Raw genomic sequence first — 23,893 nt, forward strand, 5'->3', positions numbered from 1 at the left:
TGGAAACAACACAAATATCCATCAACTGATGAACAGATAAACAATATGTGGCATAGTCATACAATGGATTATTATTCAGCAATAAAAAGGTATAAAGTATTGACACATGCTGCAACACAGATGAACCTTACAACATTGTGCTAAGTGAAAGTAGTGCATTTAATATGTATGTGCATATTTCCTTTATCTATTTCTCCTCTATACATTTTACACTCAACCACCCAAATACTATGTCCTCTGTAATATCTGCCCCATGACTGAAAATAAAAATCTTTTCCCCTTCCATGACATACTAGACTCTATCAGACCATTTCTTCCACTCTGCCTAATTATTACAATCATCTATGGACATGTTCAGGGTTCCCTGCTTTCTGATGATAAGACTGTTGATCAATTCTGCATCTTTAATAAAAAGATGGCTTAATATATAAGGGTGTTCAGTGTTCTTTAAGGAATAAACATCATTACAATAAAAAGAACACAGACTTTACATCCATCCGACTCTTGATCTCAGCTCAGGTCTTGATCTCGGGGTTGTGGGTTTAAGCCCCACACTGGGCATGGAGCCTACTTAAAAAAAAAAAAAAAAACACACACACACAAAATTTAAAGTCTAAGAGTCCTTCATGTATTCAATGAATGGTTACTGGTCACCTATTTTGTGCTGGAACTCAACTAAGCTCAAATATAGATCTCCCAACACCTCACTGGTAAATTCATTCAATATCTGTATAATGTTGACCAAGTTACTTAAGCTCTAAATCTACTTCCCTTTCTAAATTGAATGTGCTTTCTACACAAGTGTTTGAGGACTAAATTTAATATTATATTCCTTTTCATACATATCTTCAATAAATGCAATTTCCTTTTTTACTCCTTTCCTCAAAAAAATAGCTGAACACATTGCTTTTGGTCTATGAAAAAATGTAGTAGAGGATATATCCAGGAAAAAAAATGATCTCAAACTTTAAAGCAAGTTAATTTCAAATTCATAACATATTATAAACCTCATGTTTTATTAGTAAAATTACCTAGAGTCTGAAAAGTAATGTTACTTAAATTGCAGGGCTCTCATTCTCACACTACAGTTGCTAGAAAATTACTTTATCCTAACCAAATCTGTTTTTCCAAGAAGCTTAAATATCTTACAGGAACAATTTCTTAGGCAACAAATTTAGCAAACATATTAAGTCCTTATTCTCTGCAGAAGATACCGTACAGAAGATAATGCTTTACGTGTTAATTACAGTTTCCAAATGAGATGTCCTCTATCTTTGAATTTCCATGCAAATTTTCAATTAATTAATTGATTGATTACTTAATTTATTTATTTATTTTAAGGTTTTATTTATTTATTCTAGAGAAAGAGGGAGAGCATGGAGATAGAACAGAGGGAGAGGGACAAGCAGACTCCACGCTGAGGATGGAGCCCAAAGCAGGTTTTATCTCTGGATCCTGAGACCATGATCTGAGCTGAAACCAAGAACCTGAGACTTAAACAACTGAGCCACCCAGGCGCCTCTCCATGCAAATTTTTTAATTTATCTTGTGGCACTCCCTCTTTGCCTTGCTTTATTCTTCTAAAACTACTATGAATGTGGAATTCTTGCCCATAGAAAATGGTATACTAAATGACTACAATCCCGAGGAAAATGATTTTACAGCATAAACCCAGGGCTATAATTTTGTGCCCACTGACCTAACCATCTGATTTCTGGGAATCACTTAAAGAAACAGTATCAAATTTGGGAAAACACACACACACACACACGTATATGTGTATATATATGTGTGTGTATATGTATACATACATATACATACATAAAGATGTTATTACAGTGTAAATGAGAACAGAGTAAAACTGGATGTGACCTAGATTTTTTTTTAATATATTTTTTAAAGATTTTATTTATTTATTCATGAGAGATACAGAGAGAGAGAGAGAGGCAGAGACACAGGCAGAGGGAAAGCAGGCTCCACGCAGGGAGCCCGACATGGGACCCGATCCCAGGTCTCCAGGATCACACCCCAGGCTGCAGGCAGCACTAAACCGCTGCACCACCAGGGCTGCCCGACCTAGATGTTTCTAGTCATAAAATATCATATAGCTATTAATAATGTTGACGATGGTACAAAAATTTAACAAGGTATTATGAGAGATTAAAGCCAAATCAAAATTAGTTCCTAAAACATAAATATAAGAGGAAATATTTTTTGCAAAGTAGAAGGTAATAATCATGTTAGTGTGACAGATTCATGGGTATTTTTCTTTCAATTTTTATACACATATTATTTTCATAGTTAAAGAAATAAGCATACTTTTACCTTATCCCAGAAATCAACCAAAGCTGTAAAGTCCCATTTCTTAGAATATGCCACATTGTATTTCAGAATAGCATCCTATGGAAAAAGCATAAACAAAACCTCATGATATAATCAAGTAAATTATCTGTGAATAGCCTTTCTCCTTTATGAACTACTTCCAATAAACTTCTTAATCAGCATTAAGCTTCCTCCTGCCATTGGCTACTCCACATCAGTAGCGATGAACAAACAGAATACACACTAATTTATTATTCACTTAAGAAAAATGAGATTAGGAAGGTCAAGCAATAGGAAAAAAAAATCCTAACTCTTAACAGTTGCATTATAAACAGAGGTGATACACTCTCAAAACTGGATCTTGGAGATAAAAAAATTTAAATATCATAATGATTATTGGCTATCAATAGGTTCATACTATACATGCAAATATATAGTGTTTTTGCAGTATTAAAATTTCATGGGAAGAGTAAATTAGGAAAAAATGTCTAAAAGGCTTCCCAGGAGAGATGGAAATAATGAAAAAGAGATTGATAAACACTGCCCTAAGGCATAAAATGGTCTTTTTCCCCTTATTTTCAGCTATTGTTATAAGCTACATATAAAAAGTTGTCTTCCCCCAGCGGTTCACATAAATTACACATTTATGAAGGCAAGAAAAGTCAAAATAGCACGCCATCTACTGGTATAATATTTAACTGACTAGGCAGTACCGTATTCTTGGTTAACAGTGATAAAAACAAAACAGGCCCCAAATGGAGTCACTTATGCTAAGCCGTACTTCACCAGAGACTTGTTTTAATTACAATTTCAGCCTATCTCAAAAATGGAATCTTAAACCAGTCAATGAGGTATCACTTGGTCAGCACTAGTTAGTTCATCAGCCTGATAGAACTCTCCCATCCCCTAAAGGAAAATGACTGCCACAACCAATCTATTTTTTCCTAGTGTAAAAAATAGGAAACATCCTTAGTGTTGCTTCCACTCCCTTCTGCCTATTAAAGTCTTTTGTTTTGTATAGCAGCTTAGAATGCCTTTCCTTCTGCTAGATAAGACCCTGCCTAATTCATAAATTGTTGAATAGAGCCAGTAAGATCTTTAAAATTTACTCAGATGAATTTTATTTAATACCTGAGTGGGGGTATGCATAAGACAATCTATTAGATATGCAGAAAGAACTATTACAGTTGACCCAGGAACAACACAAGGATTGAAAATCTGCGTGTAACTTTTGATTCCCAAAAAACTTACCTACTAATAGCCTCCTACTGACCAGAACCTGATAACATAGTCGATTAACACATATTTTGTATGTTAAATGTATTATATACTGTATTCTTACAATCAAGTAAGCTAGGTAAAAGAAAATATTAATAAGTTATAAAGAAAATACATTTATAGTACTGTATTATCTAAAAAAGTCTGCATAGGAGACTGGCGCAGTTCAAACTGGTGTTGTTCAAGGGTCAATTGTATTTAAATTTTATCTCATCCTTTTAAATTTCTATTTTGGTTATATTTTATGATGTATATGTTATATTACTAAAGCAATAAATATAGAATTCACAAGCAACTATCTATATTTATAATATACATCTTCAATTTATTTTACTCAAGGTGTAAGTTGAAAAAACACTGTTAGATTACTATAAACCTTCCAAATTTCCTCATAATTGAATAAGTTTTTTTTAATTGAATAAGTTTTTAAAAATTAACTCTTGTCTGAAAAATCCTTTGTGCCACATAACAATCACCAAGCACCTAGATTAAAAAGTAAACCAACAATGTATGCTATTTACTTGGATATCCAAGTTCCTTCAAAAATGAAAAGCATCAATCATAAAATAATATGGCAAAAAAAACCCTGTTATTTTTCTCACAGCCACAATATAAAATTTTCCATTAAGAGAGAAATTATTTTAAGGATTTTTTTTTCTAATTACTGGTATGTGATTTCAGAACCTCATATGAAGTATTAAATAGCAACATCAATAGGTAAAAGGACAAACAATGCATACACTGCAACATACTGCTGATACACTCAACAACATTGATGAATCTCAAAAATGTTCATTCTGAGCAAAAGAACCCAGATACACTAACATACATACTAGGTGATTCCATTCATGTAAAATGTAAACTAATCTACAGTTAAAGAAAAACAAGAAAGAAAAAGAAAAAAGCAAGTCAATAGTTGCCTGGGGACAGTGCAGAAAAGAGGAATCAGTCAATTGTAAAGGAGTTAAGAGGAAGCTCTGAAGGTGACAGAAATGTTCTGTACCTTGATTGTAGGGAGGCTTCATGGGTATATGCAAATGTTGAACTTCATTAAATTATATACTTTAAAAGCCTGCGTTTTCTTTTTTTACATGTAAATCATTCCTCAAAGTTGGTAAGGAAGAACATTTTACAGTCTAACCTTTACACTCTAATTCTTTAAGTGGATTTTATAATGAGCATTAATTCCTAACTAACATTCATTCACTTTTACTTTATCTTCAAGTCTGAAAAGTAGCCTACCACAAGGTCTCCTATCATTAGAAAAACTGGATGCTATTCTGTATTCTCAGCTATCAACTTTAATTCATTATTCATAGTAAGCACAATTAGTTAAAGCACAAAGAAGTACATTCTTTGCAAATTACCAGACACATCAATTATAGAAATATTACTGTATAAATGGACTTTAGGGGACACTATTCCTTTTTTAAACTTTTAACATCTCTAATCCCGCTTAACTCAATATCAAATAAAAGCACCAAAAGGATTATTATATTTAGTAAGAGGGACTTAACGTTCCCCCCCATAGTGTTCTTTCAGCCAAAGAAACAATTACCAAAAGCAGAAAGAAGAAAATCTCTGATGGATTATCCTGTTCTGTTGAACCTACCATAAATTAAACAAGAAAAGGAAATTCAGAGTAAAACAATTACCCCTTCTTAGTCACTGGCTCACTAAGGAATTGCTAAAAGGGTGAGTAGACAGGGTAATTTAGAACACTGATTATTCTGTGTTTATGTTTAAGAAAAAATATGAAAAATTTCAATAATCCTGCTTATAAGGCCATAGAACCTTAGACAGTGTTTCTCAAAAGGAGTATAGATAGTATTCTTGGGTGTCCTGCTTCCGTTTTTTTAAGTTTTAATTGTGGTTTTGGATACAAAGGACAAAAGACAACACAGTGTAGGAATGAAGCCTGGTGCTTTAAACAGATAAAAATGGTGAAAATTTTGAGCCACCATAAGATATACTGCAGTACAAGGCTGTCAAATTCTGCAGAACCTGAATCAAAGTGCTCATTATCATATTTATTTGCAAGCTGATGTTCTCCATACAGATTCCATCTTTGCATCCACCAACATCCACCATATGTGATTAATAAGTAGTAAAAATAAAATGAAGAATTTTTTTCTTTATATTCTTTAAAGTTTTTCAGCATACTACCTTGAGGGTCAGATCAGTGATTAAAAAACTTTTATGCAAAAAAGGGATACTGAATGTAAATTGTTTCCACTGTAAAAATGAACACAATTCAAATGATGGTTCATAATGCTTAAAATGGAAAAAAATCAAATTGATATAGCTATAAATATAAAGAGTTTAGTTTTGTTTGTACATATACTACTATACTAAAAATAAGCAAATTCTAGCAGACCCTGAGAATTTCTTCCATTTAAGAGGAGTACATTACAAGATTGAGAAATACTGTCTTTAAAGAATGAAATTTCAAAATACATTATGGCACAACATACTAATGTTTTTCATATAGAGGAAAAAAAGACAAATGGGAGCTGTAGAAATATATAGAGCTTAAGAATAACTTAAGTATAAATAGAAAAAGAGTATAAAACCTGAGACACTAACACAACAACTTAAGTCTCTCAAAGCAAATGAAACTCATTTTCACCCAAATATAGAAAAATCTGTTATTGTTATAAAAGTTCACACGGCTATAATGCCAAAAATAAACATATACTCACCCATATTTTAGATATTAGAAAAACAATCTAATGATTGTTCTTATATTCTTAAGTGAAATATTCTTTAAAAAAATCAAAAAATAAATTGCCAAAATGTAAGATTAATAAATAATTAGACTGCTAGAAGCTATATTAACAGCAATACAAAACAGCATGTTTAATGTATATTTTAATCATTAGGAAACTCTGTTCCCTTTGGGCAAATATTGCTAGTCATAATTCTTTCCTCATTTACTTTTAAAGACATTTCAGAAACATGATAATTCTAAAAAATAAAGGAGAAGCTTGCTCTGAAGGAAATTGGATGGGGAAATAAAGAAACAAAGGTTTTATTCCAGGTTCTCCAAATTATTCTGTGTGGCTCCAGGCAAGTCATTTACAACTCTCAATTCTTCTACTCTTTTGCTAGTGATGGAGTGGAAACCAGGAATGTCTCTTAAGAAAGTTCCTCAGGAAGCAAGCACTTTGCATGCAAATAATGCTGTTAACCTGTGTTAAAGATCAAAAAATGTCTTTAGGGAGACACAAGGCCCCCATCTAAGAACTACAAACCAGAAGCAACAATAGCAAAATCAACTACCTTCAGGTTTTGAGGTCGTGTAAATTTGTTGAGAAGTGCAGTCTGAATGAGCTCCCACCGGCTCCCTGCAGTTCGCTCACCATTCTTTAAGGGAAAGGAAAAACAAATGAAATTATGCTAAGCTTTTTTGGATCACAGAATCAGAAGTCAAACAAGCACATACTAAATTTTCAGAGACTAAAAGAACATCTATTTTATGCTTACCTCATCTTCCACAGGGTACAAGTTTTGTTCTGAACAAGGCATCTTAACATGCTTGTTGTCCCACAAATCTTTGAAATGTGTTGGAAAAGGTTTAGGAACTTCTCCTGCTCGCAAAAGGTCTACCTGAAAGAGAGGGAAACAAGGAAACTGTAAGTGCATAAACCCTAAGCATACCTTCTACAAAATAATACAAAGAAAGCAGCCAAAACAAATGGTATTAAAATGCAGACCAGCTCTTCCATAAGAAATCTCAGAAGTTTTCTCCAGCTGTTCCTGCTCCTTATCTCCAGTTGATCAGTTTCCCAGTAATCATGTTTGCTCATTCCACCTTCATCATCATCACATCTAGGTCCACCTTACTGCTTGCCTTCTATTCCTCCCATAACTCCCGCGGTCCCCAGACACAATCATCCTCCATAAAGCCCTTATCCCTACTTGGGAACAATCTTAATCTTTCTAATGTATTCCCAGGCTCCTAATCCAATAATGGCTCCCCTCTGCCTATAGTCATCCCAAATGATGTTCCCAGTTTTTAACATCCTCTCTTACCCAAACACTATCTGGTTAAACATCTATTCTGACCTTCAACACTTGGCTTAATTTTCATTTCCTCTAAGAAGTCTTCAAAAACTTTAGGGTAGTTTATTCCCTCGTTTTATTAAATCATTATCACATCAGAGCTCACCTGCTTTTCCTTCTCCCACTAGACTCTAAATTTCTTGAGAATAAAACCCATATTAATTGTGGATTTTCAATATTTATGACAGAGCCTGGCTTATATTTTTGAATGTTTATATGTACTTATACATAAATAAAAATATATACATATACTGCTTACAATAGACATTAAATAAATGAGGAAGAGGATATTTAAAACATGGAAGTTTTACCTTTTGCCTATTCTGGACATTTTCTAGAAATGGAATCATACAACATATCAAACTCAACACCCAAAAAACAATCCAGTACAGAAATGGACAGAAGACCTGATCAGACATTTCTCCAAAGAAGACCTACACAGAGCCAATAAGCACATGAAAAAATGCTCCATATCACTTCTCATCAGGGAAATACAAATCAAAACAACAATGAAATATCCCTCTACACCAGTAAGAATGGCTACAATTAACAAGACAGGAAACAAAAAATGCTGGCAAGGATGTAGAGAAAGGGGAACCCCCTTGTACTGTTGGTGGGAATGCAAGCTGGTGCAGCCTCTCTGGAAAACAGTGTGGAGGTTCCTCAAGAAGTTAAAAATAGAGCTACCCTATGACCCAGCAATTGAACTGTTGGGTATTTACCCCAAAGATACAGAAGTAGTGAAATGGCAGGACACCTGTACCCCAATGTTCATAGCACAATGTCCACAATAGCCAAACTGTGGAAGGAGCCAAGATGTCCTTCAACAGATGAATGGATTAAGAAGATGTGGTCTAACATATACAATGGAATATTACTCAGCCATCAGAAAGGATGAATACCTACCATTTACAACGACGTGGATGGAACTAAGGGGTATTATGCTGAGTGAAATAAGTCAATTGGAGAAAGACAATTATCCTTTGGTTTTACTCATGTGTGAAATATAAGAAATAGTGAAAGGGACTATAGGGAAGGGGGAGAGGAGCTGGGTGGGGAAAAATTAGAGAAGAAGACAAACCATAAGAGACTCCTGACTCTGGAAAACAAAGGGTTGCAGACGAGGAGTTGGGAAGGGGGATGGGTGACGGGCATTAAGGAGAGCATGAGATGTGATGAGCATAGGGTGTTATACTGTATGTTGGCAAACTGAATATAAATAAACAAATAGGGATCCCTGGGTGGCGCAGCGGTTTAGCGCCTGCATTTGGCCCAGGGCGCGATCCTGGAGACCCGGGATCGGATCCCACGTCGGGCTCCCAGTGCATGGAGCCTGCTTCTCTCTCTGCCTGTTTCTCTGTCTCTCTCTATCTCTCTGTGTGACTATCATAAATAAATAAGAAAAAAAAAATTAAAAAAAATAATAAAATAAATAAATAAATAAATAAATAAAATGAGGTCTTTAGGTGGGTTCTAATCCAGTATGACTGGTGTGCATGTAAGAAGAGAAAATGTGGACATAGGTATCTGCACGATTTAAAGTTTCAAAAAAAGAAAAAAAAAGTTTTCTCTCTATGCTCATGAGTGAAAAAAATTTTTTAAACAAATTAATTGGGCAGCCCGGGTGGCTCAGCGGTATAATTTTACTTATTCTAACATCAATAAATGACAATGAGATTATAAATACAAAATCTGAAACTGGGAATTAAGAATGACAGCTAAAGCTTATACAACCTCCTACTTAATCTACATTTATAGCTCTTACACAGTATTAAGAAAATCCTACTCCGACACCTAAATACTTGCAAATGATGATGTTTTTTGTTTTTATTAGTTTCAGAGGTAGAAGTTAGTGATTCATCAATTGCATATAACACCCAGTGCTCATTACATCAAGTGCCTTCCTTAATGGCCATCCCCAATTATCCCTTCCCCCAACCCACCTCCCCTCCAGTAATCTTCAGTTTATTTCCTAGAGTCTAGTGTCTCTTATGATTTGAGCCTCTCGCGATTTTCATCTTATTTTTCCTTCCCTTCCCTTTTGTTCCTCTGTTTTGTTTCTTAAATTTCACATGAGTGAAATCGTATGGTATTTGTCCTTCTCTGACTTATTTTGCTTATCATAATACCCTCTAGTTCCATCCATGTGGTTGTAAATGGCAAGATTTTGCTCTTTTTGGTGATTGAGTAATATTCTTCTGTGTGTTTTCGTGTGTGTGTGTGTGTGTAGCACATCTTCTTTATCCATTAACTGTTGATGGACAATAATGTTTTTAAACTGTTATTTTGAAGTTTAAGTATATTCTTCAGTGTTTTTAAACAGCAGTGGTGAGAGAACCTTAGTGCTATGGTCTGCACTAAAATGAGTTCTCTTGGTAAAATCTGCTGGTTAAAATATATTAAGCATTTTCATATTTGTGTTAGTTCTTTTATTACAGGCTTTTCACAGTTAAAAATATACTTTAGAAAAGCAAGAGGAGTCAAATTTCCTAAGAACCCCTGAACTACTTCCACATAGCACAAATTGATCATTACTGTGTCCTTTTTTTCATCTCTTATCTGAGCTCTTACATTACTTTTCTCTGTTGTCAGTGGATCCTCACTTCCACAAGGCTGTCTGATTAATCCTGCTACAGCATAACCATTGTGTAGACAGACATTTTAACAATTTCCAATACCTATAGACTTAAGTCCAATTCCAAACACCTGAAGTCCTCTATGATATAGATCCAATTTACTTGTCAAGTCTTGTCTTCCACCATTCCCCATCCAAATTCTAAGCAAACTATTTTCCATAGTAACTCCCCCTTAGAGTTAGCTCATCTTTTTTTCTTTTTAAGATTTATTTATTTATTTGAGAGATAAAGAGCAAGTAAGCATGGGGGTGGGAGAGCAGAGGGAGAGAGAGGAAGAGAGAGAATCTCAAACATATTCCCTCCTGAGCACAGAGCCCAATTGAGGGCTCAATCTCACAACTCTGAGATCATGATCTGAGCCAAAATCAAGAGTTGGACAGTTAAGTGACTGAGCCATCCAGGCACCCCTGTGCTCATCTTTTAGAGCTCAGCTCAAACCCCACCCTGTTCCATGTTGCTTCTACCTCTAACTATGATAAAGAATTCTATAATTAGGGTAGCCCGGGTGGCTCAGTGGTTTAGCGCTGTCTTCAGCCCAGGCATGATCCTGGAGACCTGGGATCGAGTCCCACGTCGGGCTCCTCAGCGTGGAGCCAGCTTCTCCCTCTACCTGTGTCTCTGCCCCTCTCTCTCTCTCTCTCTGTCTCTGTGTCTCTCATGAATAAATAAATAAAATCTTTAAAAAATAAACAGAATTCTATAGTTAAAAAAATAATCACATCTAGACTAAGTTGTACAATAAAAGATTTTAAGTAATTCCTGTGAAATCTAATACAGAGACTAAAAAATGAGATGACTATTTAAAACTACTACCCAATGAAGGAAAGAAATCTAAAATTGGATTATGAGGGGTGCCTGGCTGGGTCAGTTGGTGGAACATGGGACTCTTGATCTCAGGGTCATGAGTTCAAGCTCCATGTTGGGTATAGAGATTATCTTTAAAAAAATCTTTAAAACTGGATTATGGTGGGGTACTGGGTGGCTCAGTCAGTTAAGCATCTGCCTTTGGCTCAAGTCATGATTCCACAGTCCTGGGATCGAACTCCGCATCAGACTGCCTGCTCAATGGGGAGCTGGTTTCTCCTTCTCTCTCTGCCTATGTCTCTGCCTGTCTCTCTGTGTCTCTCATGAAAAAATAAATAAAATCTTAAATAAAAAAATAAAAAAGAATTTAAAAAAAATTGGATATGGTGATAGTTGCCTAACTCAGTAAATTAATTAAATATCACTGAATTAAGTGAGCACTTAAAATGGGTAAACTTTATACACTTCAATAAAGTTGTTTCTGCAAAAAAGAAGCTACAGAAAGTATAAAATGATTACCAGGGGCTATTAAGAAATGGAGAGTTATAGTTTCTGTGTGAGATGATGAAAATTTTCTGGAAATGAACAGTGGTAATAATTGTACAATATTGTGACCGTACTTACTGCAATTGAAATGTATGCTGAAAAATGATCATACAATAGCAAACTTTATATTTTGTATATTTAACCACAATTTTTAAAAATGAGGTTTAGAGATGTTAAGCTTGAGACACCTTTGGGACAGTAATGGTGATGTCTAAAGAATCTGAAAAGCTCAGAAAAGAGGGCAAAATTGGAGAACAATTTCAGGATATCGAACTATACACAACTTTGAACTTTAGGGACTAATCACTACCTAATACGTAGTGCATACTCAACAAACACTATTACTTGACTATAAAACAAACAAAAAAAAAAACTAGTAAGTTTTTAGAAAAATGCTAAAAAAGTCAATTTCCTTATCAGCTGACAACGATTCATCTTATGGATATATTAAGTGCTATATTAAGTAAGCTATCATTATTTTTCTCCAACCTATAGACTTCTTAGTACTTTATATATCAGAAAAGAGAAGGAGTTTCTATATCTTGGTGTGTTTTTCATGTTAATAAGTATCATAATAAATCAAGACATAAGAGTCCTCTCTCTTTATAGGTAAGAAGTAATAACTACCCGAATAGTTACTGTGTGATTGGCAGATGGTCTCAGGAGAGGGAGCCGAATCCCACACCTAGGCATTCTTCTCATCTCCTCAATAGGAGTTCCAAGCCATTTCTTATCTGGAGAAAGGTGAGGTGGAATGTATTTAAGTATCTTCCTTTCTGTCCTTTGATGCTTGAATTCACATTGTTCTTTTCTAAGATTAAAACAAATGTTTAAGTCACAAATCACTTACTACTTAAGTTTCATTAGATATACAAGTACAAAACTTACCCAGAATATTATTGTTTAAAATGTGCTAAGGGACATTTTACCTGGGTGGCTCAGTCTGTTAAGCATCTGGTTTCGGCTCAGGTCATGATCCTGGGATCAAGCCCCGTTTTGGGCTCCCTACTCAGTGGGGAGTCTGCTTCTCCTCTCCCTCTGCCCCTCACCCCACTCTAGTGTGTGTGCACGCTCTCTCTCACTCTCAAGTAAACAAATAAAATCTTTAAAAAAAAAAAAAAAAATGTACCAGGCTTCTCTTTCTCCTTGGTGTTTATAATCAAAAGAAAAATTTATAAAATTTATGGTAAAGCTAAAAAGCTTACTTTCAAGTCTGTGGAAGGAATTTCTAAACACAGATATCACCTTCCAAAAAACAGGCCATGTAAAAATATGAGCAGTGCCAAGTTAAGTCATGATTCATAGTATCAGCTACTTCCCAGGTTTCTAGACAATAATTTTTGACAAAGTGAACTTGTTATGGCACACATGATAGAAATTATGGAGAGTAAGCTTTAAGATTCCACATGGGATAACTGCAAAAATGTAAGCTTTATAATCAGACAGACTGGGGTTTAAATCCCAGCATTACCACCCACAAGTTATATTTTCAGTGAATTCTTACTTAAACTTCAGTTTTCTCATTTTTAAAGTGAGTACAGTAACGCCTGCCTGTGCATCAGAGCATTAGAGAAAATGCAGTATACAAAGGCCTAGAAAAATGGATAAACAGAAGCCACTGTCAACCTAGTATTTTTATATTCTGATAATCCCCGCAAACTTCAGAAGGAAGATCATAAAACTAAAAAAAAAAGCCAATTAACAATATTTATTCAATCCTTGTTTTCTGTTTCTGGTCTTTTTGAACCTAGGTTTAAATTCACCATAAACAGTTAACAGGCAATACAACTATTTCTTTGCTTCAGTATAAACCGTAACTTTGTTAAACTCTCTTACAAAATTATGAAAGATACATCACACTATTGGAGATATTCTTGTTGAAAAACATTACCTTTTGTCCTCTGCTTTGGGCATTCTCATGAAATGATCTGTGATTTTAGAATCCTTTTTCCCATGTTGCTTGGAATTCCTGCATTCTACATTCAGGCTAGAAGTACTTCCAGATGGTTTGGCATTTAAATCATTCATTCCACTGTGAGTCTCTCCTCCTTCAAATTGAAAATGTAATCGAATTTCACCTCCTTTAGAAGACCGTCTCCTCAACTCAGTGTCGGCTTCTCTTGCTTGGAACCTTGAAGGTTTACTTGCTGTTTGAGAGGAATTGCGATCTTCTTGCTCATCAAAACCTGGGCTTGTCTCTTCATCTGCTTCTGAGTCCTGACAACTATTTTTGGAATTATCTACATCCATTGGTGATTCAGGTTCACTTTCTTTCTCAAATGGAGAAGAATTCCCTAAAGTACTTTCTTGTCTACTCAATTTGTTGGCATTTTTCAGTTCAGTAGCAACATCCTCAGAGCCGATGTCTGACAAGGGACTCTCTGGCACCACATCTATCTCTTCCTGCTGACAACCTGCACAGTCCTCTACTGGATGGCAAGACTTGCTGCACTTCTGGTGGCTTCTGGTTTCTCTGGCCTGTTCACCTTCTGTGGTCTGCTTTGCATTTTTAAAATTTACAGGTGTCAAAAATTTTTGGTTATCTCTACTTTCCTCACTATCTGTATCACTGTGATCATCATTTTGGGGTGACTGAGCAACGTTAGCATTACTGAACCGCTCTGGTACCAGAGTTACTGTCGAAGGTTCACTTTCTAAAAGCAGCTCTGTATGTTTCCCTTCATTTTGCCACTTACACATAGCTGCAGTCTGATGCTGGCTCAAATATTGTGTACTTTTTTCAACAGGTGATTTATCAAGACTTAGCTGAGAAACATTTTCTAATTTTTCCACACTATGTTGATAAAAGTTATCTTTTTGTACAGAACTCATCATGGATTCTACTCTTGTATTGTTGTTTTCTTTACTATGTAAACTACAACAGAATAGAAAGAACTAATGAGACAACAGAATTTATGATACAATAGAAAGAACTTATGGTATAAAAAATATCACTTATTCAACCCCTTTCCCACAGTGTTAGAGCAATAATTAAACTACTTGCAATTACCTAAACACAGTCTTTCATGACTCCATGACTTTGCACATATGCCTATTATCCCCGTTCCCCAACTCTATGCCTGGGAAACACCTGCCCTTCCTTTAAATGTTAAACTTCACTCACCTCCTGGCAGGCCTTCCTGCAATGGTAAAGCTAATTCTTTGTTCTATATGCTAACCACCACTGTTCTCTGTTTATACCTTTATTGTCCTATTTATCACACTATGTAATAATCATGTGTTTTTGCATCTGCCATCAGTATACTATAAGCATCTTAGAGACTCTGTAAGTCTCTTTCATATCTGTAGGTCAAGTATATAGAACAGACTCTAGCATTTGAGAGACTAAAAAATTATTATTTATAAACTGAAAGAATAAATAAATAAAAATGAGAAAGCAAGGAGAAAAAGTAGCATGAAGCAAGATAAAACATTCATATATCATGTTACTCATTTTTCTATATAGGCATGTATACCTCTATACCTTTCTGATTCAGTTGTCTTGATTCCTTTAATGTCCATCCAACTGGTAATAGTCTTTTGTTTGAAAACTGTAAAAAAAAAAAAAAAAAAAAGACACATACCAAAACAATTATGTTTATGCATACCTGCCTTCAAAGAAAAAAATACCTATAGCAGCATTTATACATGTAAGGCATTGTGCTAGGTTCTGTGAATTAAAGAGATTAATCAATCATTCCTTCCACACTCAAGCATTAAGAGATTAAACAGAAATACAAATATAAATGCATTTGGCACACAATGGAAAGTGACAGGCCCCTGAAAGAGCTGGTACGACCAATGGATACAGGCTCTGAAATCAAATCACCTAGTTTCTAATCCTAGTTCTCCCAATGGATTCCTATGGGTCTTTGTGAGGGCTCATTTTTCTGTTTCTCAGATTCCTTATTTGTAAACCTGCAAGTTAACAGTATCTATCCTGGGGTTATTATGAGGTGTTTAAGGCCCAATTTGGTATATACTAAGTAAATGTTGATTCATAACTATGTTTAGTATTAAAAAGGATCCTGATAAGGAATTAGGTATTTCCAAGAAAATACTATTTTAGGGAATTGGAGTAAGTGGGACAATCTTATAAACAGACTGAACTGTTCCTTGAAAATAAACATGTAGTCACATAAAGGGAAAATTGTAAGGCACCAATGGCAGGGAAATATAAAGAACTTAAAAAGAAAGCAATAGGGGACGCCTAGGTGGCTCAGTGGTTGAGCAACTGCCTTCGGCTCAGGTTGTGATCCCAGAGTCCTAGGATTGAGTCCCACACTGGACTCCCCACAGGGAGCCTGCTTCTCCCTCTGTCTATGTCTCTGCCTCTCTGTCTGTGCCTCTCATTAATAAATAAATAAAATCTTAAAAAAAAAAAAAAAGCAACCGAAAATATGATTGAAAAGTCAGCTAGGACCATATCACAGAGGTTCTTGAATAACCCACAAAAAGAGGTACAAAAAAAGTTTCAGGTCACACTCAGAGCTGTATCCCAGAACTCAAATCTAGGAGGGTCCCAGTCATACATGATACATACCCTGGAGGGCAAATCTGAAGGGGCAAGAAGGAAGATTCTAATGGTAGAAACTAGAAAGGAAGTTACTGGTCTAGGTCAGTGGTTTCCAAACCAGCTGAATCATTAGGGGCCTGGTAATTAATGGATCCTAGGGCCAGGCCCCAGACCCACTGAATCAATGTATGTGTGATGATGGGAGTCACTAGGGAAGCTGGAATCTGTATTTTTTCAAAAAGTTATTTTGATGATCATCAACCAGGTTGGAGAACTAATGGCCAAGGACCAAAACTAGTCATTGTAAGAACAGAAAATAAAAGTTGAGAAATGAGTCATTACAGACTTTACAATGATAGAAGTTAAGGGTGACACTAGGCTTTAAGTCTGAGACTTGAAAGATGGTCACAGCATTAACTAAAAATGTAGACTATATATAAGACAACTGGATTTAGGGGAAAATATGATTAGATCAATTGTGAACATACCAAATTTGAGAAGCCAAAGAGATAATTCTATCTATCTATCTAATTAGGTAGATAATTTGTATCTAAAATGACCAGCAGACAATAGCAAAAGTAGAATTGATGGCTCAGTAAAGATGCAATATAAATAAATGCAATCCACAATTTACAAAATCATTAAAAACAAGCATGCTTTTAACTGTACTGCCTATGGATTAAATGTATATAATATCTTAGTATAAAAATATAAAATTTTAAAGATTCTCTACTATTCTCCAAGCTGCAATGTAAAAACCTATGCACCTTAAGTCACAGACTTACTCTACTCTTATTTATGTCTCCTCAAACACCATAACATGAGCAAAACAGATGCTGTTCCAAATACACGAAAATCAACAGCTTTATCACTCTATTTGAGCACCATATAATTCCTTACATTCCTTACATAAAATGCAAAGAATTGCATTTTAAAAAACATTCCAACTAGTAAAAATTTTTGATCAGTATTTTCAAAATAGTTTCTATCACAAAAAAGTAATTATATTTGATATTTCTTGTTAAATACCACTATTTCAGTGACTTAATTAAGTTAATAGAAAATCAGGCTTGAGAAAAAATTAGCTTCAATCAGAAGAGGGTGAACCACTTAATTTCAAGGCTTTTCAGTAGTTCTTTCTCTAATTTCATTACCTCAAACACAAGAGAAAATCCTCAAATTACAAACCAGCAAGGAACCAAAAATTCACTTTTTGAGTCAGTGTGGAGTTCAAAACACCTTTCTCCATAAATATAAGGATTAGTGGTATCCAATCCAATAATGCACATGAAGCATAGCACTACAAAGGCAAGTGTACAGAATCGAAAGACTGCATACAACATTATTTCATAAGAAATTATGTAGCATTCTCCTGCAGTTCTGACACTGAGAATGTGTTCTCTCGCCAGCTTCAAGTTCCCTACTATAATTCCCGAAGCCTCTGAAAAGGATAAAGAAGGAGGAACCAGAAATAAGGAACTGGTATTTCCTGATAACAAGACATTCTTCTGAGAGTCCTATTTTTCTTTTCAATACCACTATTTCTGGCTTTCAAAGGTTTCTTTTGCAACACGCCACAAGACTGCTTAGAACTTTACCCCCTTATTCCCGAAATGAACATAAAACTATGCTTCCCATGTTACCTGGTAACTTCTTTCTTTTTTACTAGAAATAATCACAGCAAACAAAAAGAAGAGCAATAAGAGGTGATAAAAATGATACAAGATCTGGAGTCAAACCAGATCTTGGACCAAAATCTTCACTCGGTCGCTTACTAGTATTTTTATTCTTTGAGCTTCTATTTCCTCACATATAAAATAGGTTTAACAATAAATATCTCCTGCAAGACTTATGTAGATCAATGAGAAAAAATAGCAGTGTTCAGTTTCACAAAGCAGAAACTCAACAAATGTATCCTCTCCAACACTTCCATCCAATCTCTTTTTCACTGAGATTAGTTCTCCAATTTTATTTTAATTTCACATCATTTACATGTAATCTCATTAGTAATATCACTCAGTAACCAGTGCATCTCAATGTTCAATGAGCAAATCAATTAGGGCTATTGATACACGCAAATGACACAAAAAGCTTTGAAATTCACCTGCATTACAAAGGAAAACCTAAATTTCACAAAAAGTCCCGCCCCTCCCCCCCCAGCAAGATAAGGTATGGGAAGGGTATGGTGAGATCAAAGAGTGACGGACAGTGGGAGTTTTGAGATGAAGAAAGAGGTCTGAAAATGCTTTTGACAGCTTTGAGGCTGAAGGAAAGATATGGAGGAAGGAGGACAAACTGGATCCCCCACCACCACTGTAATCACCACCACCCATCCTACACTTGGACCATGCCTGGAGCAGGGAGAGAAACTCTAGGTAGTCATAAAAAGCAGAAGAGGAGCTCCCATCAGAATGTGAATAGCACCTTGAATTTTGCCTGTATGCAGATTTGCAGATTTCAACCAATATAAGAAATATACCCAGGAAGGCAAATAACACAAAATTTGAAGATCTTGAATGAATGAATGAATGCCCATTTCCTTTTCTCCCTACTCTAACTATACATGAAAAATTTAAGTAGAAAGTTCCTAATTTTTACCTGAGTAGTACTAATTACAAGAATTCCAATTTTTGGGATCCCTGGGTGGCGCAGCGGTTTGGCGCCTGCCTTTGGCCCAGGTCGCGATCCTGGAGACCCGGGATCGAATCCCACATCGGGCTCCCGGTGCATGGAGCCTGCTTCTCCCTCTGCCTGTGTCTCTGCCTCTCTCTCTCTCTCTCTCTCTGTGACTATCATAAATAAATAAAAATTTAAAAAAAAAAATTAAAAAAAAAAAAAAGAATTCCAATTTTTTAAAAAAATTTTAAAAATTTATTTATTTATGATAGTCAGAGAGAGAGAGAGAGAGAGAGAGAGAGGCAGAGACACAGGCAGAGGGAGAAGCAGGCTCCATGCACCGGGAGCCCGATGTGGGATTCGATCCCGGGTCTCCAGGATCGCGACCTGGGCCAAAGGCAGGCGCCAAACCGCTGCGCCACCCAGGGATCCCAAGAATTCCAAATTTGAAACAATAGTTTTTGTTTAGACTTGAACATTCTAATTGCTGTCCTGTGCCCAGTATACAAAAACATTTACACATGTAAAGTACAGCCCAAGTACTCATTTTGTTCCTCTTCTGCAAAAATCTGCAGAAAATAAAAAGATCCAACCATGAGGATTGATTGCTCTCCTCCAATAGAAACTAATTCTTCCACCTTTATATGCAAATAAAGTTAATGGGCCCACAGATTAGCCTCTCGCATAAGTCAGATACAGGACTTGGAGGTCACTCTCAGTTGCCCCTCTCCTCCACTCTCCTTCGCCAAGTTCTCTGAGATCTACGGCCTAAATCTTAAATCCATTCCTTCTTTTCCATCTTCAAAAGAGCACCAACATCAAAAGAACAGGAACATCGCTTTTTAAACAACGGCATTCGTTTCCTGCAACTGGTCTCCTTGTCCAGTCTTGACTTTCTCTAACCTAATGTTAAACAAAGGACTTTCTTAAGTGAGATACAGACAACATAAGAAAGTCTCCTACATTATAGGTATTTCATGAAACATGTTTGTAATAAAAATGGCATATTTACCCAGTTTATAGATTTCTTATTCTGTGTACCAAGTGAAATTTATACGGTGGACTGCAGTCAGAGAAGTCCAAAGGCCACTAAGCCATCTTTTCTAAAATATTAACTGAATGCTATTTCCATTTTTAGAGGCTTTCAGTGGCTCCTCATTAACACAGAATAAAGTCTAAACTCTTTGAAATGGAACTAGTTTGTCCATAAGAAGTTCCGCCCTTCTTCCTGGCCTCATGTCCTGGCGCTCCTGTCAGTCCTGTCATTTTATGCTCCAGTCCTACCACCTTTGCACATGCCATCCCTCTGCATATTTTTTCCTCTCCTTGATCTATACAGCAAATCCTGCTCATCCTTCAATATTTAGTTGAGATCTACTCCCCACTGCCTCTAAGTCCTGACAGAACTAAGTTCACACCATTCACCCAAAGACTGACCTCTGTGCAGCCTCTTACACTGTTGACCAAAGCATCCTTTTGGAAATGCTCTCTTCCCTGTGTGACACAATAAAAGCCAGGCTTTCATCCTACTCTTCTGGCTGCTTCTCTTCAGTCTACTCTTAGATGATGATGTTCCTAAAGTTTCTGTCCTAGGTCTCCTTTATTTTCTCTACGTGCTTTAAATAATCTAATTTACTTCTATAGCATCAATTATCACATTTATGCCAAGGATCCTCAAATCTACATCCAGCACAAACAATATTTATGAGGTACAAACCCATTCTCTCTGAAACCATCCACTTCTTTCCTACTGCCCACAACCAGGTATAAACCATCATTATCTCCCACCTACACTAACTCCTTTAGCCTTGGGCCTACACTTCTGCTCCCTTTCAATCCATTCTTCATTTTCTACACACTAGCCAGAGGCCTTGGGGGGGGGGGGGCACGTGTCTGTGTGTGTGTGCATGTACATGAAGTCACTTCCCTAACGAAAAGACATTAAAAGCTTCTCATTGTCCTTAAAGTTCAAAATCCTCAGCATTGCCCGTTATTTTCCAGTATGATCTGATCTTTGCCTACCTCCCTTCAGCCCCACCTCTCATTACACTCTCCTGCTGACAGTATGCACCAGCTGCATTTTAGGAACACTTCCTTACTTCCTCTTTTCTAGTCCTCAAAATAAACTCTCTCATCCTTTCTCAGTCCTCAAAATAAACTCTCTCATCTTCTGGGAGATTATCTTTAATCCCACAGATTGTATTAAAACTCCGGACTCCTACCATAATGATGTATGTCCCTCACCTGTCAGCATATCCATTACCCTTTATTATGTGGACTTGTAATTGTTTAATCTCTCTTGATAGATTCTAGGATCTGAAAACAGAGCCCAAATTACTCTTATTCAACACTGTATGCCAAAAAAAAAAAAAAAAAAGTACAATGCCAGCTAGTACTAACAGCTCTGCACCCCCAGGACAAAGAATCTGAATCAAGAGAAGTTGTGACCTTTGTAGCTTTCCTTCCATCTAGAGGCTGAGTTTCACATACACAATTAGACTTCCTTAACAACTAAGGCAACTTCTCAGCAAACCCGAGGAAACCAAACAGGTGGAGTCTACTGCCATTTTCCTTCTTGTGAGTGACTACTCATTAGGGTTTCTCACACCACCAATCCCAACGGGGAAAACGCGGCCGCATTCCCCTACTAGTGGCCTTAGTGGCTTAGCAAGAGGACCTCAGACTGGCAGACACAAGACCAGAAAGGGATGTTGTCCCTGTGTCCCCTACAAAGACCAAGATGAGGTTTGGGCCGAAGCGAAGGACAAAGTTCTTTATTTCCCCACGTACCAAGCGAGGTGGAGCTGCCTCTGTGCGGTCCCGCCCGCCCCGGGACGCAGCCTGAGGAGGACGGTGGGACCCTGAACTGCACGGGAGCGTCCTTGGGATCGAGGACGCGTCTCTGCCTGCTGGGGAAGCTCCGGGCGTCCGAGGCGGCCGGCGGAGAAGTTGCAGCGGCGCCCCAGCGGGGTCGCTTGGTGCAGGGCTCACAGCCGGGGCCCGCACTCATGCTTGGGACCCGCAGCGCACAGTCCCCGGGCCGGCCGCGGGGAGAGCCTCATTCACTAACCCTGAGAGGGACGGACTGCGCCTCCTCGCCGGCGCCTCCAGGCACCATTCCCTCTCTGCCGCTGCCTGCTTCTGCAGTTGCTACTCCGCCGGCCTCCCGAGCCAAGCCCTAGCCAGTCGCCTGCCTTCCCTCTTCCACAGGCACCCCCACCTGCCTCAGGATGCGCCGCTTTGATTCCGGCTCGGCTCACTTTCCCACCACCGGAAGGCTGCCATCAGGCGCTTCCGGCTTCCGGGACGTACAGTGTCGCAAAGCGGAACTGCAAGGATTAGCGGGTGCCGGCTCCCGGAAGGTCACCGTGTGGAGGAGGAAGGGGTAACCCGGGTCGCCCTGCTGTTTCGGGGGAGCAACGGCCGAGCAGACGAACCCGGCCTAAGGTGGTGGTGATAAGCAGACGGGCAGTTTCCTGCGACACCATGGAGAGCGGCGGGGGAAGCGGGAACAAAACCACCGGGGGCTTGGCCGGCTTTTTCGGCGCCGGCGGGGCAAGTTACTCGCACGCGGATTTGGCCGGAGTCCCGCGTAAGTATCAGGCCTAGCTTGTGAACGAACATTTCTTACTGGTCCTTGCGACTCTTCCGGACGAATAGCGTCCTCTGTCCTTTTTTTGGCTGGCGTTCACTCCTTTCGGTACCACTGATGGAGTTCGTGTGTTTGCGCTGCCGCTCGTTCAACGTCGAACGAGTTTTTGCAGCCGTGGATCCCCGAGCAGGTCTGGCCGACCTGGACTCGGGAGACGTTGCCTCTTTTCTTCCTTTCATATCCAAGCCTGGTCCACAAATTCCTCTCTTTCCTCTCACACATTGCTTGTGCTTTGGGCTGTGTGCTCGACTCTAGATTAAGAGGTGAGCCTCGCTCTGCAAGTAAATACAGTCCAAATAGCTTGGAAATAACTTTTAAGCACAAAGTCTCGTGTTTCGAAGCTGAAAGGTAGCCGTCAGGTCAAAGCATTTAATATTGAATATAGGCAAGAAAGAAATTTGAATCGTGCCACCTGGAGGAGCTGAGAAGTGAGCTGCACTTTAAAGGTCGTTTATGGACTTGAAAAAAGAAGCCAGGTAAGAAAGGAAAAATACAAGATCAAAAGTGCAGAAGCATGAATACCCTGCCTGTACCCTCGATCCTGTGAATACATCTTCCACGAGTTTCAGATTTTATAGGTATTCACCTGGATGAATAGAACTTCTCCAGGTCTTTTATGCTCAAGAACAAAAGAGCCCTAGTGTCATTTCTGTCAAAACTGAATCTGGAACACATTTTTCATCTAACAAGTCCCCTGAGGTCTGGGTTTTGGAGCGCAAAGGGCACTCACTTCCTTAATGTGATAAGCATTGTTACATTAATTTGATTACGATTTTAAGGTAAATTAAGAGGTCGAGGGTGAACACCATTCATTGAGCACCTGGAATGGGCCAGTGACTTTTCTGGGTGCGGGACTACCGATGGTTAAAGGAGATGATTGCTGCATTCGTGGAGTTTACATCGTATTGAAGTGAGCCAAGTAACACAAACACTTCAGTTAGTGATAAGTTTATGTAAAGGCATCAAAACAAGATCGAGAAATGATGAAAGCAGCACACCATTTTAGAATGGGTCAGGGAAAGCAGCTAGAGGATGTTGACGTTTGAACTATGACCTGAGTACAGTACAAATGCTAGGAATGGGGGGCAGGTGTACAAGGGAAAGGTTAGTCCAAATGCCCTGAGGAAAAAAAAAACACTTGACACGTTTAAAGGACAACTGATAGGCCTGTGTATCTACAAAGTTGCAAGGAAATTGGAGCTGTAGGAGGTCATGAGATCAGGAGGACAAGGAATGGCCATTAATGCAGTGTTTTATAAGCCATGGTAAGGATTTTGGATTTGATCGCAAGTGTGAATGGAAGTCATTCGCCCTGTTTTCTTTTCTTTAAAAAAAAAAAAAAAATTCACTTTAGTTGTTACATAGGAAATGAATCAAAGGGACTAGAGCAAGTTAAGGAGTCTGTTTAAGTAGATTCTTACTGTAGCCTAGGTGAGATTTAGTGATTGGACTAAAACG

The 23,893-nt window shown here is 37.7% G+C and overlaps 2 protein-coding genes across 8 annotated transcripts in view; one reads left to right on the plus strand and one right to left on the minus strand.

The window, feature by feature from the left end:
• The window catches only part of PARG (poly(ADP-ribose) glycohydrolase), a 137,938-nt gene extending 115,857 nt beyond the window's left edge, over window positions 1-22,081 (minus strand). The window contains exons 1-7 of one of the 5 annotated variants that reach the window (XM_025466378.3): window positions 22,008-22,081; window positions 15,136-15,202; window positions 13,543-14,526; window positions 12,279-12,462; window positions 7,087-7,209; window positions 6,883-6,966; window positions 2,326-2,400 (exon numbers count right to left, since the gene is read on the minus strand). In XM_025466378.3, coding sequence (XP_025322163.3) covers window positions 2,326-2,400; window positions 6,883-6,966; window positions 7,087-7,209; window positions 12,279-12,462; window positions 13,543-14,526; window positions 15,136-15,173 — 1,488 coding nt within the window. In that variant the 5' untranslated portion in view covers window positions 15,174-15,202; window positions 22,008-22,081. Of the gene's footprint in view, window positions 1-2,325; window positions 2,401-6,882; window positions 6,967-7,086; window positions 7,210-12,278; window positions 12,463-13,542; window positions 14,527-15,127; window positions 15,203-21,573 lie in introns of those variants that run through there. The other 4 variants (XM_025466375.3, XM_025466374.3, XM_025466376.3 and 1 more) reach the window with 4 other exon arrangements.
• Window positions 22,082-22,091: 10 nt separating this feature from the next.
• TIMM23 (translocase of inner mitochondrial membrane 23) overlaps window positions 22,092-23,893 on the plus strand; it is a 33,739-nt gene continuing 31,937 nt past the window's right edge. For 2 of the 3 annotated variants that reach the window (XR_007406791.1, XM_049103366.1), the window contains exon 1: window positions 22,092-22,375. Coding sequence is in view for 2 of the 3 variants with exons in the window: in XM_049103366.1 (XP_048959323.1) it covers window positions 22,270-22,375 (106 nt within the window). In the remaining variant the exon portion in view is untranslated. The remainder of the gene's footprint in view (window positions 22,376-23,893) is intronic. The other variant, XM_025466389.3, reaches the window with a different exon arrangement.

This window comes from Canis lupus, chromosome 28 (genome assembly GCF_003254725.2).
Source record: "Canis lupus dingo isolate Sandy chromosome 28, ASM325472v2, whole genome shotgun sequence".
Lineage (NCBI taxonomy): Eukaryota > Metazoa > Chordata > Mammalia > Carnivora > Canidae > Canis > Canis lupus.